The sequence below is a fragment of the Capra hircus genome, chromosome 14, assembly GCF_001704415.2.
Source record: "Capra hircus breed San Clemente chromosome 14, ASM170441v1, whole genome shotgun sequence".
In the NCBI taxonomy this organism is placed as follows: Eukaryota; Metazoa; Chordata; class Mammalia; order Artiodactyla; family Bovidae; genus Capra; species Capra hircus.
The window spans coordinates 72,091,154-72,111,186 of NC_030821.1; the positions used below are offsets into that span (position 1 = coordinate 72,091,154).

The 20,033-nt window shown below is 41.6% G+C and overlaps 1 protein-coding gene across 2 annotated transcripts in view; it reads right to left on the reverse strand.

Annotated features, from left to right (window-relative positions):
* Positions 1 to 20,033, reverse strand: part of ADCY8 (adenylate cyclase 8) — a 235,353-nt gene that overhangs the window by 101,294 nt on the left and 114,026 nt on the right. For both annotated transcript variants that reach the window (XM_018058572.1, XM_018058573.1), the window contains exons 6-7: positions 9,252 to 9,410; positions 4,682 to 4,952 (exon numbers count right to left, since the gene is read on the reverse strand). In XM_018058572.1, coding sequence (XP_017914061.1) covers positions 4,682 to 4,952; positions 9,252 to 9,410 — 430 coding nt within the window. The remainder of the gene's footprint in view (positions 1 to 4,681; positions 4,953 to 9,251; positions 9,411 to 20,033) is intronic.

Below are 20,033 nucleotides of genomic sequence, written 5' to 3' on the forward strand. Positions count from 1 at the left end.
CCACAGGCAGCTGGAATGATCTCTTAAACATCTAAATCAAATCATGTCACTGGCCAGCTTAAAATAGTTCTATCACTTCCTCAGAATAAGATCCAAAGTCAACCAGGTTTTCAAGCTCAGCCTCTGTCTCCTTTAACTTCATTTTGTGTTCCTTCCTTCCCCACTCACTATGCTCTAGTCACTTGGGCCTTTTTGCTCTTCTAACGCACCAAACTTTTTCCCCACCCAGGGTCTTTGCACAAGCTGTTCCTACTATATATAATATTCTTTTCCAGGTCATTCAAATGCAGGGTTCTTTCAACACTCATATAAAATTTTCAGAGGTCTCTTGATGTAGTAAGTCTGCAGTAATTCTATTTGATCCTTAGTCATATATCCATCTATATTTACTTCTCAGTACTTTTGTGTTTTGATTAATTGTCTGCATTCTCTACTCCCTTAAAATGTAAGCTCATGAAAGATGGGGGCCAAGTCTGTCTTCTCCTTACAGGATCCTCACCATCTCAAAGACTGACTGTTAAGCAATTGAATGAACCAGAGCTCAAGCTTACAAACAGATTTTAGTTATAGCATGGGGAAAATATGATCTTCAGAACAAGGACCCTTTTCTTATGTCTTCATTTTCATCTCAAATTTTGTCTCTGTTCTGAGAAATTCAATGACCATGTTGATGACTCACTCAACAGCCTAGCCTTGAAATTTCTTGGATATCCTCCTTGAGGTCAAAATGTTCACACTTTTGGTGTACGTCAGCCATCTACTTTTACTTTTGTAATCTTACATTTTAATAGTCCATGTATAATCATAAGCTTCTTGCCTTCTAAGTTTTCTTAATTTCATTTCACTCAGGCTCAGAGCATAAGAAACCTCACAGGTATCTGAGCCAGGGTTCATGGAGCCAGGACACCAAATCAGTGGGCAAAGCATCTGCCCATGTCAAGAGTAGAGGATAAAAAGCGTAAGTGTTTAGAGTGTCCAAGAGTGGGCTGAAACAGTTTTAGCCCAATGGGGCACAGATATAGGGGCTGGGAAGATGCACAACATCTAAACCAAGAGATTATCTTCAGGCATAGATTGGGACTGAAGACTCACATAGAGGCCAGGAATAATTCTAAGTGACTTCCCTTGCTCCTGCAAACTACTAACGGACTCCTGAAATGGGTAGTGGAGAGGGGACTGGGGTGGAGTTGGGGTTCTTGGAAATCCAGAGCTCTCTCATATCAACTTGGACAATCTGGCTTCTGACTTCACCACTGCAGCAAGTCTGCCTCTTGCCAATGTTGTTTTCCAATCCAATTCAAATTGGCAATTTTCAGTCGTCCTTTAACTGGGCCTCTTGGCTACACTGGCCACTGTTGATCACCTCATCCTTCTCGAAATGCTCTGCTCTGTCGGCTTCCATGATACCTCATCGCCTAATCTCCACTGGTCACTTTGCTTCCTATCTGTCCCTGTCATGGGATCCTGACTCTCCTTTACCTCCACCTGGTGTTCCTGCATGTCTGTCTTATACTTTCTTACTGTTTTATTTTGCATATTCCTTAGCATGACCTCTTTCACTCTCGTGGTTTCATCTATCCTCAAATGGTACCAGACTCACATCCCTTGTGTAGTCCTTTTATGCTTAAACTCCAGAAGTGTGTGTTCAACAGCCTTTTGGATATCTCCCCTTGGACCTCTCCCAGGCTTTTAGTGTTTCCTTCCATTCCAGTATTGCTTATTTTGATGGGCAGGTCTACCATCCATCCTGTCAGATCCAAGCAAAAAACCAGGAAGTTAAACTTGATTGGGTCTTCTCCTTTTCTACCCACATTTATTCATTTAATCAGTTTAATTCCATCAGTTAGCAAACTGTAAACAAGTCTTGTTATTCACCAGGTATTGTTCTGATCGTGGACTCAAAAGCGATAAGGGAAACAGACACAATCCCTGTCTTCCCGAAGCATATAAACTACTGGCTGACTTCATCTCTAAAGTGTTTCTTTCCTCTGTCCCTCCTTCTCTATTATTTTAGCAGTAGTTGGCATGAAACAGATGCTCAATTAATCTTTATTGAATGAATGAATACATGAGAATATAACTATCCAAACATCTGCTATTTATATAGCACGGATTACAGCATGGCATACCGCTGTCATTAAAAATATTTCAAAGCATGCTGTATGAATCAATAGAAGCTAAAACATCTGGCCAATTTAGCTAGAAAACCCCCAACAAAGCATTAGTATGTTTTGTCTGTGTTAAGCTAACACTTGGTGCTCTGGGCTTTCTGTAGTACTGACCGGGTGATTTGGCAGAGCACAGGCTCAGCCAGACCAGTCTTGATCTCTTCCAGGCACACTCTATGTTCCTGCACTGCACATATGGCTCGCTGACTTCCAGAGCTAAGCACAAGTGCATCTGTGACCATTTTAGTTGACTTAATCGTTTCCAAAATGTTATTAGTACTACTTGGTTATCAGCATATCGTTGGCTCTTAAGTCTTAAGACATCAAAACAAACTGAGATTACTCATCCTGAAGATGGTAAATACAGGCAAAACTCAGGCATCTTAAGAAATATATGGTATGGTTAAACACCAAAAATAATAATCTTTGACTAATAATGACATCTTTATGATATCAGTTAAGATCATTAGGAAATTAGCAGAGAAATATTTCTAATATTCCTATATAATTCTACCAGATCAGTCAATCATGAATTAAAACCAAGTATCTCTGCCTCTCTTCTGGGGTCTCAATTCTTAGTAGCAAGGATAGGCACACTGAGACTAGAACAATTATTAACAGAAAGTATCCCCATTTCCACAATCAGCTTAAATGGACGGAGTTTTCAAAAGGAAAGACCAAAAATAAAAGGAAAAACATAAAAGCAAGAGAGACAACTTTATGCACAGTTACTGAGGTGCTCAGGGTGAGGTGTGCATCTTTTTAAAAATAACCAGCATTCAGGCTCAAGTTAACAATAGACAGAGGAAACAGATGGTACTTTCAGCGGGGCATGCACCAACTCCAGGAAGTATTTAAGACTGTAATTTTCTATAATAGCAAATTGTACCATGCGCACCAATTTAGGGATGGAAAGAGGTAGGTATTGAAATCAGTGATGACTTGTGTGGGCATAATAATTTCGGAGGAAAGTAAACACTCACAATAGAACACTGAAGACCTAAGGGTCGACTCTTGCAATGCATGCAGACACGGTTGAACCTGCATCTTTGCCCAGTGGAATGGGTTCCATTCATTGATCTACAGCTCCTTTACACAGAGCTGGAAGGAAACGGAGGTTACCCTGGCCTCATCTTTCATCTTTCATCTTTCAAATGCAGAAGAAAGAGGCAAGACTCTCAGCATTTTAACCTTTTCTATTTCACATGCCTTTAAGTAGACAGATTTTTCTTAATGACAAGTCAATGAGAAATGTTCAGTTCTGGGGGTTAAAATAATTAACTTCTATATGTCTTCACAAAGCTCCAGATACTATCAATTTGGTCTGTTTACTTCATAGCAGCTTCAGCTTTTCCTTGGCTCAGGAGCATGTCAGAAGCTGTTTACAAGTATTATATATGGACTTTTTTTGGGTAAGTTTCTTTAAAAAAGTGCAATGAATTCACATAACTTACAAAAGGTCAACTATGTGTGCCTGGCCTAAATAATGAAAGGGAAAACCCACGTCAGAGCAGGTGATTTTCCCCATGCTCTGACCAAGCACTCTGGGCAGTGGAGCATCCCTGAAGCCACTTCAGTTCTCTTTTGATCAACCTCAGTTCTCTGGTGCTTCTCAGAGTAAGAGCATCTCACTGGGTTTAGTGTGATTCTAGTATTTGAAGATATAGTTAAAAAAATTTTGATTCTTTGATCGTTTACACTTTACGTACTGACTGTGTTGCCCTGTGTCTCATGCGTTCACTGTTCAGTCGCTTCAGTCACGTCTGACTCTTTGTGATCCTATGGACTATAGTCCACGAGATTCCTCTGTCCATGGGATTCTTCAGACAAGAATACTGGAGCAGATTGCCATGCCTTCCTCCAGGGGATCTTCCTGAACCAGGGATCAAACCTGTGTCTCCTGCATTGCAGGTGGATTCTTTACCATCTGAGCCACCAGGGATGCCCGTCCTATCTCTCATAGAAGATGCAAATCCATGCTACATAAAAATAGCACCATATTGATGGCTTTGAAATCGCTTACTACTCTTGAATGACCTCACCTTTACCTCACTTGAAGCTATTCTATTTCCCAATCAACAGTGACCTTCTGATTCTAAATTTCAGAGGATATCTCAGTTATCTGAGCTAGCCAACTAACTGAAAAAAAAGACATTCTCATGGATTTGACCTTCCTCTTCTGTTGGTAGTTTCATGACATGAGGTTTATCTTCTCCAACATGAGGGATTTATTTTGGTAAACTGATAATCCAGCTTCACATGACATTTATTTTTAACTAGGTCAAAAAAAAAAAAAAAAAGAAGAAGTGGGTGTTGAGAACCCTCTGGTATTCCTGGCATTTCCTGAAATTGACTGCATAAGTTAATTCCATCCTGAGGATACATGTTTGATCATTTACGATTAAGATGCTCAATGGAGAAAAGGTTAAAGATGAACCGGTTTTCCCTGAGGCATCTGGGTTGGAGGTGCACATGCATTCACAGCAAACCAGAAGAAGGAAGCCAGGACTTACGTTCTGTTTCCCCACTATGTTATCGAAGGGCAGTTCAGGGCTCCAAGATCCCTCTGTGAACGTTGCCCCGCTGTTTCTCCTGTCTGAGGAGCTCACAGACTCCTTGACGATGTCTTCGGGCAAAGACAGCAGACTCTCCTCGGGCTGCTTAATTAAATAGGTCTCTATATTATGCTTCCTCAAGAATTCATTCCTCTCTTTTCCGTGGCCCTCTTCCACATTATAGTCACCGTTGAGGCAGTCCAGCGTGGCTTTGGAAATGTGAATCCGCCTGTGTGGACAAAGCATAGGTTGTCATACACCTGACCTGGCTTGCAAAGGCCATCTCTGTTTTTGGTTCTTGTGCAAACCCCAAATCAGGCCTGTACATGGGTGCTGGGAGGACATGTCCTCAAGGACTGTATCTGTTCCTCTGAAAAAAAGCAAAAAGAATAAAAGAAAACAGAAATGTAAGCATAAATCAATGAGCAGAGTATCTATTACCAACTTCACCCCAAGGGACCCTGTAGCCTCTGATAAATTGCAGCCCCATTGAGACACATTTAAGCAACCTCCTTTTTTCCCTCATGACTGTCGGCCTGATCTCAGTAACTTTCAAACACACGTGATTTTTTTTTCAGTTGTGTTGATTATTTCGGAAAAACAAGTTCTATAAATGTTGCTGAATCCAACGGCAATTATTGTCAGATTACCATGCAAGTGTATACTTTTCCTATCATTTCAATTTTCACACATTTGTGCCTTATTTCTTCAATTTATCTATAATCTTCTTAAGAACAAAGGCAGGTCTTACAAGTCCACAGGGCTACATGGAGGGATCCTTTAGGAAAACCACTGTAAGATGCGATTTCCCCTGTAATGTGTATGTGAAAAGCAGAAGAGAACAAAGCTGTGGATATGTGTGGGCTAGGCTCACTCACAAGGTAACAGACTTGTATCAGCCATCACAGTCCAAGATTCTAGTTTCTTTTTTCAGCCAAACAACAGATGACATCAAGTGCTTTAAAGATCTGATGTGAATCTTGGGAATGTCACATGGTAAATCCTTCCGGACAAAAGTCTTTCTATTCTCGTCACTAACTGAATCTGACTGCTTGCTGTGCTGTGCTGTGGTCTGGGCAGACTTGCTTGTTGCTTACAAGCACAGACACTTTGGCCAGGTTGCTTGCATTGAAGCCCTAGCTCTACCACTTGCTAGCTGAAAGATCTTGGGCGTTATTTAACATTTCTAGGTGTCTATTTTCTCACCCATAAAAATGGTAAAAATAGTAGTATTCATTTCTTAGGGTCATCACAAGTATTGTGAGAGTTGATTCATCTAAGGCAGTCAAAATAGTTTGTGGCACACTACACATGCTACAAAAAAAAAAACAAACACTTGAAGTATTCTTTAGAATGGCACTATTTTATTTCTGTTGTTTATTTCATGCCTCCTCACTGCTTATGGGATACAGTATATGTTCTGAACAAGATCTATAAGGCTTCTATTCTGTGGATCCTGCTTCTTCAAGGCTCATTCGCTGACACTCTCTCCAGCTAATCAAGTAATTGTCATGTCCTCAAATTCAAGGTGCTATTTCACACCTGCTAAACTCAGAGCAAGCCATTCTCCTTACCTAGAACGCTCACCCCACATTCCTGATTCAGCACAAATTCATTTCTCTCGGCTGACTTCAATGCTCTCGAATATATGAATGAATGAATAATGTAGATACTTAAGACTTTGCTTGGCTTCTGGATTCTAGAAACAATATATCCAAGGAAACAATTTTTTAAAAATGACTTTTCCAAATGCATTTTACTTAGTACTATCTCTGCTTCCCTCTGTCACCCTTGTTGCTTACAGAGAAAATAATTCACTGCAAAGACATATAAAGAAATGGCCAACAGTGCATTTCTGATCATTTAAGGTAGATTCTGCACATTTTCCAAATAAGTATTCTTGCATACAGTCATTGATGTCAAAGGTGAGGTAAAATACAAGCAGGCTTCACTTCATTGTTCTTCCCTTTATTTTTGCTTCACAGCTATTTCATTTCTTTTTAAATACAAATTGAAGGTCTGTGGCGACCTTGCACCGAGCGAGTCTATCAGAGCCATTTTTCCAACAACCTTTACTCACTTTATGTCTGTGTCATGTTTTGGTAATTTTTGAAACATTTCAAACTTGTCCACTATTGTATTTGTTATGATGATCTGTGATCTTTGATGTTATTGTCGCAAAACGGTTACAACTTGCTGAAGGCTCGGGTGGTGGTAAGCATCTTTTTAGCAAGAAACTATTTTTTAATTGAGGTATGCGTATTTTTTTAGACATACTGCTATTGCATCCTCAGTAAGCTATGGTATAGTGTTAACATAACTTTTATGTGCTGAGAAACCAAAAACTTCGTGTGATTTGTTTTATTGGGATATTTGCTTTATTGTAGTGGTCTAGAATCCGGTTCGCAGTATCTCCAAGGTACATCATATTAAAAATAAAAGCATGTGGAAGCTCTTTTGAGCTCTCTAGAGAAAAGTGCTAATTACTAAATATTTTCATGATAAATTTTGTTAATATATAGGAATTCAGCTCAGCAGTGTTGAACTAGGAGAATAAAAAAGTTGTTTCACCTTCCGTGAAGTAAAAAGGTGTCCCAGTCTTTCTCAGATCAGTCTCAGAGCTGGGTGCTTGAAAGCTGTCTTTTTCTCACAGGCAAAATGAAACTCTTGGAAGTGTTTTATAAAGTCCGATGGCTGATTTTCTTTAAAAATAATCAAGTTACACACCAACCCCATTTGGTATTGTCTCTGGATTCTACATTTTATCATTCTGTGGTCAGTGCTAAGGGGGACTAATATTTGCATATCCTAAATCAATAGTATGTTTCCCATAGTGAAAGACACCCTTCTCATCATTTACTATGATCTTTCTGCTGAAATTTTAATCAATATTTAAATGCTTTGATAGAAATGGAATTTCGGGGGCTCATTTTCATCCTTGCTACTATCTGGAGCTTTGGAGTAAGACATTTGCAGCTGAGGTCTGGTGATTACATTTCCCTGTAAGGAAATAAATCAGTTCTCAGACAATATTCTCATATATTGGTTAGGTAAATCTGACAGTTTCTGATAATTTTAAATGCCACGACAAAATAATAATAATCAGGATGGTAAATAAGTTCTAACAGATGGGCAACACTTATTTTGCATAAATGTTATTTTGTACCCAAATGTAGTCTATCTGCTTTGTTCCAGGAATCATCTAATCTCCATTCCTTCCAACAACCGCAGGTGATAAAGCATTTTCCCCTCTCACTTTGCTGACAGTGAAACTGGCTCAGAGGCAATGAGTAAGTAACTGGACCAAAGTCCTATGAATGGGAGAGGACAGTGCTGGATGGGGATTACAGCTTTCACCTTCAGAGTCCTTCCAAGACCCACAGCTACATCACATAGTCAATACTACAACAATAACCACACTTACTTCCCGAGCAAAGAACTTTATATACATTGCTTCACTTAACTAAAAGTTCAGAGCAGCAGCAGCAGCAGCAGCCACTTGGGAGTTTGTTAGGGAGGCACATTCTTTGTTCCCATCCCAGACATGTTGATCAGAAACTCTGAGGATGGGCCCAGCTATTGGTGGTTTAACAAATTACGTATGGATTTTGCATGACTCCAGGGAACAGACCACCAACCACTATGCCATGGTGTTGTATGCCTCCTTCCCTTGTTCCTATGTTCCGTGCATCATACTCGGCACTGCACACACAATGACGGGCTGCAGAGTCATAATAAAGGACAATCTTGAGCAAACAGGACTGATAAATCAACAATGGGAGACAGTGATGGGTAGGGAGACCCTTCATAGCCATGTTTATGTGACATATTTCATTTCTTTGAGCCTCAGTGTCCCCATTAAAACAAGGAAGCTACTATTTACTATATGGAGAGATCAAATGACATGATGTATTCATGGTATTTAGCAGACTGTCTAGTGCATAAAAGATACTTGACACGGGTTTAGAATGGGGGGGGCTATCTCTCTCACTGAAAGGAAAAGTAAGCTGAGTTTTATCCTACAAAAGAGGAAGGGAAATAACAGACATTAAAATAGCAGAAAAAGCCAAACAATGTCAAATCATGGAATGTTCAGAGACATGTCTGGGTTTTCAAAGGAAGGTTAAGGTCATACAGAAGGTCAGTAAGTCTTAACCCTGGCTGCCCATGAGAATTACTTTAAGAACTTAGATGTGATTTTGCACAGATTCTGCCTGACATGGACTGGTATGTGGTCAAGACACCAGGATTTTTAAAATGCTCCTGTGCTGCTTCCAATGCGAGGTCAAATCTGAAAGTCAGTGTTTTACAGGACTGAGTCCAGAACACCTGAGTGTCCTCACTGCCTCTGACAGATGTCACTAAACTTTTGGAGCCAATATTTGCATGATGTTTTAAAGTTCTGTGTCCTCCAAAATAATTGTTTCTTGAATATATATACTTCTGAATTCTTCACATGAGAAACCCACTGTCACAAAGTGAGCCAATGATAAGTGTTAAGCAAGGAGAGGGCTTTGCTTTGGCTTACCCGGGGATTCCTCCAGATTCAAGTTTGTTCGCAATGTCCACATCCCAAGACCAGACATCAAACTGCCACTTCCGAAGACCCAACACGCCACACAGCACCGAGCCCGAGTGGATTCCAATCCGCATGTCAACATCGTGCTTTGTCCTTGATCGCACATACCTGATGACATAAGCGAATGAAGAGACAGATGTCAGAGGCCAGAGTGGCCATCTTGGCCTTGGTGGCAGTTTGGGTCTTGCTTACTCCATAAGTTCATTGCTCATCACGTGCCACCTCTTCCACGAAGATTTCTTGGATTTCCTGATAACTAGAAAGATACCCTTCCTTCTCCAAACTCCACTAATTTTTAATCTGAACTTCGAAGGGTCTTTATCACCTTTCTCCCCAAACCTGGTCATCCTATGTAACTTCTCAGGGAATGACAACCCACTACTGCACAAACCTGTGATAGATTACAGACTCTGCACTTCATTGAACACTCCATTTCCAACCTAAATATTTTAACTTTTATTCCATTTCCTTCTCTCCATTCCTTATACTAACATTCTAGTTCAGGTCACTATTAAGCTTCAGTCTGGAGTCCCCTTACAGCTCAAGTTCCACATAGCTATCTACAAGACAAAAGTGATGATTGTCACTCCATCACTCCTTGTCTAAAACTCTTTCCTGACCTCCCAACCCCTTAGAGCAGTGGTCTCCACAGTAACTTGCTCACATCCCAGGGCTAAGCCAGGTCAGCTGTTGGGATGTATAAACAATCACACAACTTCCGTCCATAGCTTTTGTTTTTATCTTTACCAGAATTCAATATATGGATTGATCTTAGGGACTTTACAGGGTCTGTGTCAGACTGTCCTCTGCTTATAAGCGTGGGGGAGGCATCTTGAAAACAGAAGATTTCTTCCATCAAGGGCTGCCTCTGGGTATAGCCATCCCTTCCTCATTTTCAGAGTATTTCCAACCACTTCAGTTTAAGAGTTAAAAGACGTCATTTAGGTAGAAAGAAATTCCAACAGTAGTACATAATACTTTAAAATAGAAGAGCTAGAAAAATCTTCACTGCCAGAAAGAAATCCAATGGTTTGGAGTAATGAAGTAATCCAAAGTTACTTTACTTCAAAATGCTGAAAGGAGTTGTCAAATTTAAATTTGGACTTCCCTGATGGGTACAGTGGGTAAGAATCCGCCTGCCAATGCAGGGGACATGGGTTCGCTCCCTGGTCTGGGAAGATTCCACGTGCAGTGGAGCAACTAAGCTAGAACTACTGAGCCCGAGTTCTAGAGCCCACAAGGCACAATAACTGAAGTCCGCATGCCTAGAGCCAGTGCTCCACAGCAAGAGAAGCCACTGGTGCCTCTCTTCATCACAATGAGAAGCCTGCCCACTGCGATTAAAGAGTAGTCCCCACTTGCGTCAAGTAGAGAAAGCCCATGCCCAGCAATGAAGACCTAGTGCAGCCAAAAATAAGTAAATAAATAAAGATGACTTATCTTTATGGCAGCTTATATGATCAACATTGATCATACAGATAAGCAACAAGGATATATTGTATAGCACATGGAATTATAGCCATTATCCTATAATAACCATTATTGGAGTATAATCTGTAAAAATACTGAATCACTACGCTGTATACCTGAAACTATTATTGAAGGAGGCAACAGACAGAACAGGCTCCATCTTGAAAGCAGGACTCCTTCTTGGACCAGACTGTGAACTTTGAGCTATATGCCCAGTATCTATGGAGAGGACATACCAACTGGAAAATCAGACCCCCAGGATGGAAGAGCCCCAGGGCTCGTGCCTAGACTCTCCATTGCCTAAAAGAATACCCTAATTATCTGTGTAACCAAATAGAATCATACATTCTATTATGCTTATTGGAGTATGACCACAGGCCTATTGATATTTGTCCACTCTTAACTACCTAGGCTTAAGGCATATGAATCACGGGTTAACTTTTATTGTATCTTTCTTTTCTTTTGTTCAGACTAGTTTCAGAGAATCTGGGGAGGTGGGTTTGAGCACGTACACTTAGGGTATATAAGGTTTTCATAAAAACTGGTCCGGGTCCTTGGCTAAGAGGAGACTCTGCCTCGGACCCGCTGGTATAATAGACTGTACTCCACTATCTGCATTGTCCTTCTGAGTGAATTTGTTTCCTGGAACACGTGGCTACAACATTATGATATTGTAAATCAACTATACCTCAATAAAAAATAAATTAATGTAAAAAAATAAAGATGATTTATCCCTTTTTATTTGACATGAAAGTGAATATTTGGGAAAAAACCCAAACTTTCTTAATTTGTTTATCCAAACTGAAGAGGATGATTTAAGAAGGAATGAGAAAGTAACCGCTTTTCCTGAGAAATTCACGCTCTGAAGAAAGAATTTAGAAAATAGAAGTTTGGAAATGTCACCTTCTCTTTGGGAACCTGACTGTCAAACATGTTACATCAACTATCAAAATTCTCAGAGAGGGAGTTCCTTGGTGGTCCAGTGGTTAGCAGGCTTTCACTGCCGGGGCCCAAGTTTGATCCCTGGTCGGGGAACTAAGATCTTGCAAGCTGGGTAGCGGGGCCAAAAATACTCTCAAAGATGCATATTTACTAATGTCAGGGAGAAAAAAGTTTTCCTTTCCCCTTCTAGTTTCTTCAGACTGCTCTAAAAATTAAATTGACATGAGACAGAGTAACAGTAAAAAATCAAATTTAATTACCTACACCCAGGACTGTTGGAGAAGACTCCTGAGAGTACCTTGGACTGCAAGGAGATCCAACCAGTCCATTCCAAAGGAGATCAGCCCTGGGTGTTCTTTGGAAGGAATGATGCTAAAGCTGAAACTCCAGTACTTTGGCCATCTCATGAGAAGAGCTGACCCACTGGAAAAGACTCTGATGCTGGGAGGGATTGGGGGCAGGAGGAGAAGGGGACGACAGAGGATGAGATGGCTGGATGGCATCACCGACTCAGACGTGAGTTTGAGTGAACTCAGGGAGTTGGTGATGAACACGGAGGCCTGGCATGCTGCGATTCATGGGGTCGCAAAGAGTCGGACACGACTGAGCGACTGAACTGAACTGAACTGAACTGAGGACCTCCCAAGAAAAATGGCATCCCAAGACAAATTAGAGAATGAAGGCTTCTATGAGGAGAGAAGGGATGAAGAGGAAAAGTTAAAATTTTACATAATCTCCTTCTTCTGCCTCTGTAACTCAGCTTGCCCTTTGCAAAGTCTAGATCACATAGGTCATGAAGTCTCAGAAAGTGGGGACTTTTAATACTAGAAACTGGAGTTTATCTCACTCACCCTTGTCCTGCTCTTTGCAATCGCCCAGCCCCTGCAAACCTGCTTAATCATGCCTCTCCAGGTCAGGCATCCCCCTCCCCATCTTGACCACTGTTCCCGTGCGTGTGCGCAAAACCCCTTAGTTTAAACCAGCCTATTAACAGCTGGTGTTGCCCACTATAGTCTGTCTATAGAAACTCTGTAACCCCTTTGTCCGGGGCTCAGAGGGTGGAGTGTTACCTCCTCTGGGCCCACCAGCATAATAAGCCTGAGTTCCCCGATTCTTCCCGTGTAGTGCTTGGTTTCTCCAGTACTGGCTTCTTCCACAGGGGAAGGGGAGAGGAGTTTGGGACTTCAAAGGGGAGGAAAGCAATTTACATGAAGATGGGAAAGAAGTGTTTGGTAAACAAACATTTGCCAGGCTTTGCAAAGACAATGGGACACAGAGAGAAGTTTGATCAAACAGGACTTGCTAAGTTTTCCCCAGTTTAACATGTTTAGCTCCTATTCCTTGTAGTATCTCTGAGGCCAGGTCTCTTCCTGGAATGGGGCCAATTTAAATTCTTTTAGGCAGTCAAAAGGAGGAGGTAAAATCTCTTCCTGAGCCTTCTGTTTCTTAAAATCCACCTGGCAGAGCTTCCCTGGTGGTACAGTGGATAAGAATCCCCCAGCCAACGTAGGGGACATGGGTTCGATCCCTGGTTCAGAAAGATTCCACGTGCCACAGAGCAACTAAGCCCGTGTACTACAGCTACTGAGCTTGCACTCTAGCGTCTGTGCTTTGCAACAAGAGAAGTAATGGCAATGAGAAGCCTGTGCACCACAGTGAAGTTTAGACCCTGCTCAACACAACCTGAGAAAATCTGTGCTTAGCAATGAAGACCTAGCACAGTAAGGGGGGGGGGGGGAACCAAAACAAAAACAGCAAAAATAACAGCCTAAAATAATCTTCATGCCAAACAGACACATTTTGGGGTGGCAAATTTTGCTCCCTTATGGTAATCTATTTTATAATTTTCCAAGTACAGAATTATGGTAGACTTTGAACCCGTTTGTTAAAAAAATATAAAAAACCTATTGCCTTATAATGAGTTTGTATGAATAACTCACAAACATCAGAGAAAAAAAGTAAGGTTGGGAACTTCCCTGGTGGTCTAGCGGCTACAACTCCATGCTGCCAATGCAGGGGACCTGGGTTTGGGCCCTGGTCAGGGAACTGTATCCTACGTGCCACAACTAAGACCTGCATGCTGCAACTAAAACCCAGAGCAGCCAAATAAGTAAATATTTTTCAAAAAGGAAAATGTATGGCAAACCTTGTATAAGGCTTTGTCACAAATGACTTAGAAAACACAACCAAGGGTGCAAATACACCTCCAGGATCTGCCTGTCTTTATAAGATGTTTATTTCTCTCTGATGGAGCCAAACACAGAAATAAACTGAATTTGAAACCCAATTCTTGCATTTCTGTATCATAAACTATTAAGATGAAAAAAAATCAGTTATGCTCAAACCCACTGCTCTCACCAAAAAATGATGACAGCTGAAAGATTTTTGCACTATCAGTGAATTTTAAATATTTGAAAGTATTGTTTATTTCACCAGTATCATTTACAATCCATCTCTCATGTGCATTTTATAGTATGTGCTTTTAAATGTATGAATATAATGATAGAATGGACAATAATATAATTTCTAGATTATTATGATCACTTTTGATAGAGATAGGGGATCAAAATATTCAGAAATCACTGGCCTGTGAGATAAAATGGAAAATTCCTGGCCTGGCACATAAAATCCTTCATGAGCTACGTGCATCTCAATTATCAGCCTCATTTCTCAAGCATACATCAGACTCCAGACGTCCAAACTGCAAAGTCACTGCCTGAAGCCTGGGCCCTCCTCTCCCAGTCTGGAATGTCCATTCCCTCCCTTCAGGTGATGTCTGGATTATGTGCTTTCCCCAGTGTTTGTACTGCATCCCATGTGAACAATAACTGGGATGCTGTATTGTAATCATCTCTTCCCTCTGCTAAGTCACTTCAGTCGTGTCCGACTCTGTGCGACCCCATAGACGGCAGCCCACCAGGCTCCCCCATCCCTGGGATCCTCCAGGCAAGAACACTGGAGTGGGTTGCCATTTCCTTCTCCAATGCATGAAAGTGAAAAGTGAAAGTGAAGTCGCTCAGTCGTATCCAACTCTTAGCGACCCCATGGACTGCAGCCTACAAGGCTCCTCCATCCATGGGATTTTCCAGGCAAGAGTACTGGAGTGGGGTGCCATTGCCTTCTCCGTCTCTTCCCTCTACTGGATTCTAAACATTGGTGGTATAGACTTTGCATGGTTCAATTGCCACCCACCCCTCTTAACATGGTACTGGGTTTGGAACGTGGCCCACACTTAATGGATGTTTACTAGATGGAAAAATGGATGGGTGAATGGATGGGTATCCATACTCACTATTCATGTTCTCACATTTCTTTCTCTTTTTTAAAATTTCCTGACGAGGAATCAAACCCATGCCCCCTGCGGTGGAAGCAACAAGTCTTAACCATTGGACAGTCAGGGCAGTCCCCATGTTTCACATTGCTACATATAAACTTCTTGAAAGCAGTATTCCTGTCTGAATAATTCTTGTATCTCGTACAGCCTGGAGCATCATGCCTCACATATAGTTTTGTTTTTTTTCTTTAAAGAATAAATGAATGATTCTATATACAAGCTGTATTCTCTGTTTTTAACAAGTTTGGCTAAGACAGTAAAGAATCCGCTTGCAATGCGGGAGACTTGGGTACAGTCCTTGTGTTGTGAAGATCCCTTGGAGAACAGAATAGCTACCCACTCGAGTATTCTGGCCTGGAGAATTCCATGGACAGAGGAGCCTGGCAGGCTACAGTCCATGGGGCTGCAAAGAGTCGGATACAACTGAGTGACCTTCACTTCACTTCACTTCAACAAGTTATAAGATAATACACTTATTTAGACAAGAGAGTAAAGTGGAAGTGGGTTGAGAATCTAGAAATAAATTAGATGTTAAGAAGGCAGCCATAGACATTAGAAAGAATGCTTGTAGCTAAAGGATGAGGCAAGTTTTATTCCTGGTGAGGACTCTCGTTTCTGGGCCATTGTTTTAACTTTAAGTTAAAAACTGCATGTGTATACATATATACACACAGCCTTCATCCACCGATAATGAAAACATTTAAGGCCATTTGAAAAACTCAATACAGCAAGAGGACAAGCAGCATCTAGCACTTAGGAGGAGCGTTTCAGCTTCTGATGCTTTCTCAATGAGTTTCTGCGAGATGCGTCAGTGGGGGAGGTCTTCGGTGTGGTCTACTATGTCTTATACACCACAATATTCAAACACATACCAGGACTGTGTTTTCCTGCATATTTCATGTTATTTTTAGCCAATACAATGTGAGCAGAGGGACTTCTCTGGTGGTCCAGCAGTTAAGACTCAGAGCTGCAGTGCAGGGAGCATCGGTTGGATCCCTGTTTGAAGAATCAAGATCCCACATGCCTTGCCGCGAGGCCAAGAAAATACATATTGGGGAGGAAGAAGCTTTAAAAGACTGATCAACCACATTTTCTCTCTGTTCCCACCATCAGTCAAGGACACCTGGTGATGAAGCCTTCTTAACTAGGGTTCTTAAATAGTGGTTCCCTGCCATTGCCTCAGCCAGTTCACAATGGACAGAAAATGTGAATGAAAAGTGAACCTTTGTTGAGTTAAGCCATTGAGCTTTGGGGGGATGTCTGTCATGTCAGCCTACTTGGCACTATCCTGAAGGGTACAGTCATCACCTCCAATCTACATCCTCCTCATGATATGAGCATCACTGTAGTGGAGGGAGTAATACAGACTCTGGTGTCAGACTACCTGAGTTTATGTCTTGCTCTGCCCCTTACTAGCTGCACTATCTTAGGCAAATTACCCAACATCTACCTAAAATGGGAATGATAGTAGCATTGTCAGAATTAATTGAATAAACACACATAGAGAGCTGAGAAGAGTGTCTGGAACATACTACAGACGACTTGGATGCTTATCACATTTGAAGGAACTGTTGTTAAGTCACTGAATTGTGTCTGATTCTTTGCGACCCCATAAACTGTAGCCCACCAGGCTCCTCTGCCCATGGGATTTCTTGGGTAAGAATACTGAAGTGGGTTGCCATTTCCTCCTCCAGGGGATCTTCCCGAGCCAGGCATTGAACCCGTGTCCCCTGCATTGACAGGTGGATTCTTTACCACTGAGCCACCTGGGAAGCCCATGAGGAACTACAGGAAAGTAGAAGGATTTTCTTGTGGCCACACAGCTGAAAAGCAGGATTCTAAGACTAAACTGGGGCTGTTGTTTTTTAAACCTCATGCACTTCACAACGTAGATACTGTATGTGTTATGTGAGTCTGGGCAAATAGCTAGATCCAACCCAGAGTTTCAACGGTCATAAAATAAAACTCTAGCTGATTGTTTCACTTACAGAGCCTCTGTGAGCCCCAGAGGAGATAATGGATGTTAAAGCACTTTGCCAACTAATTGTGAGGGTCTATTAAACAGCACTCTGTGCTAATGCCACTGGGCAATTAACATTATCCAGGGAATGCACTGGAACATCTTAATGAAAAGACATTTAGATTTTTTATTTTCTTCTACAAAACAAAAATCATAAGAAGACAAACATGGTTGCTACACTGCGTTTTCTTTTTGTTGTGTCTGGGATTTGACTTAATAAAAGATAAGAATGAAATTATGGCAAAGTAATGAATAATTTACAGACAGTGATCCTCTTTAGAAAGGCTGCCCAGCGGTTGCATAGAACTACAAACACATACCATGTGTTTCAAGCCCAGTTCTTAAAGGGGTGCTCTGTGTATTCCTGAAATTAAAATGGATAGAATTCTGCTCTGAATTACAAATCCTGTTTAATTTTTCCAAAATAAAGCCACACAGATGCTTTGCTGTGCTTCATCACCGCAAATAAAGAAAAAAATGCCTATAGATTGCTCACCTTATAAGCATGTTACCTTCCCTTTCTTCTCCATAAACTCTGAGCTTCTGGAGGGCAGGGGTACCATCTTTCATTTCCACCTGCCCAGTACTTAGCACGTAGGTGTGCTGTGTGCTCAGACGCTCAGTTGTGTCCGACTCTTTGAGACCCCATGGACTGTAGCCCGCCAGCGCTACAGCCCTCTGTCCATGAGCTTCTCCAGACAAGAATACTGGAGTGGGCTGCTGTTTCCTCCTGCAGGGATCTTCTCGACCAAGGGACTGAAACCGTGTTTCACGTCTCCTACATCGGCAGGCAGATTCTTAACCACTAGCACATAGTGCTCAGATGTACTTATTGAATTCATGGACAAAACCTTTCTTTCTCTGTAGCCTTTGGCTGCTTCTTAGAGTCCCAGGGGAACTGTGGAGGTGCCTTTGGGCCTGCCAGTTGGAGAGTGGGGAGAATCTCCACATCTTCCCCCTTCAATTCAAGCAGCTTTGCTCTCATGTGTTTTCATGGAGGGCTTCTATCTAAGATTTCTTTGAAATGAAGACTCCACTTAATAGTTATTACAATTTTTTTTTGTAGCTCTAGAGAAAGCAGGGGTACCCATAATGCAACAGTTAACCAGTAAAAAGCAATGATGTTATTTCCTGTAACTGAACGGTTAAAGAAGAGTGCTTGGTGTATGGTAAAAGACGGAGAACCTTAGAAATGTTCTTTCAGTTGAAATGCTGGGAAAAAAAGGAAGAGCATGGGAGTTAGTTATGGAAGCCAATTGCAGCCACTGGGCCGGGTGTTCTGCGCAAGTGTCAAGGTTTATATTTACAATAACTCTGTGTACCATTACCAGCGCCATTTTACAACTGAGGAAACTGAGTTCCAATAAATTCCTTTTTTTGGTCACACATACAGCAGTGGAATAGCTGGGATTTCTCCCCAGGGGTGCGAGTCTAAATCCAGGGGTCCACCTCTACTGCCTGGAATGGTTTACTTTGAGAAAGAAGCCATCCTCAACGGTCCACGAACCACTGGGGTTTAATCTGGCTCTGCCCAGTAGAGGGACGACACAGTCTCTGCTGATTAATTCCCAAAGTCAGCAGACCTATGACAAGCTCCCTTCTGTAGATTTCTGAGTTCATGGAAGGTAGCCCAGGAGTCACTCGATGTCAGGGTGGGGGCTGTTAGCACGCTGGGCGTGGAGCCCGACTTTGCCTTCAACCACGATCTATTCCACAGCCTTTACTGGGCGCTGGAGTCAGCTTGCCTTATAAAACTTGCAGCTCATCTGCTTCTAAAAAGTTGAAAAACTGTCATGTCTTATCCTAGCATGGACGTTGCAGTCTCATAAAATACTTCATATGATGTCCACAACAGTTCTGATAGGTAGATACCTATCAGGATTACAAACTTCCATTTTACAGATGAGGAAACTGAGGCTCCAAGAGAGTTAAAACATATTCAATATCTCTTCTGTGTTGACCTCATGTTCTGTGTTGACTTCATGATCTCCCTTCATTCTCACGACCACCCGATACGACATATCTTATCCATTTATCTCATTCATTCATCCAACAAGCATTTCTTGAATACCTCGGCAGATATAAGCAGGGAATCAAATAGCCAAACCAGAAAATCTGTTCCTGTCTTTATCGAACTTGAATTAGGATGTTTCCCCCCCATTTTGCAGCTAAGAACCCTGGCATGGAGAGAGGTTAGGAAGTGCTCAAGGTTAGGAAGTGATAGGTCTTGATTGGCCCTCAGAACACCAAACTGCAGGCTGAGAGCTCCATGGACACCTGGCCGCTGCTTGTAGTCCATTCAACGTCACCCTCCTGCTTTTGGGAGTGGGAAGGTTCCTGGTCAAAAACAGTGTGAACCCCATGAGAGAAAAGCAAGAGAAAAGATCCAGCCACTCATTTCCCACACTGAGCTGTATGTCTTTCTCTCTCTGTAAAAATAGATATAAAAAACTAAGGTTGCCCTAAATGATGAGTGTGTGAACATGTGTGTGTGTGTGTGTGTGTGTACTCTACAATGCATATTTCTTTAAACTCACAAGCACTTTTCTATGCCATTGAATACTAACACAAACCATGGCAACTAACGGTTCCTCATTTCCCTGTTTTGTAATATGCAAAAATTTATCTAACCATTTCCCTGACTTTGGACATTTAGGGATTCAGATGAATATGCCTCAGGGTCTTTGCCCTGCCACTAATAGGCTGTGCGTCATTGACAGGAAGTTATTTATCCAATCAGAGTGCTATTTTCCTCCTCTGACAATTGAGGAAAGAGACAGTAGCTTCTTCACCTCACAGGACTGTGGTCACTATCAGGCGAGGTGAGTCAGGAAGGTTATTTAGTATGGTGTCTGGCACATGGTAAGCATTCAATCAATATTAGCTTAATGAACTATTGCTACTAGATAGATTTGATCTTTACCATTGTAAATAATTTTGTGAAAAGAACCCTTGCTCATGCATT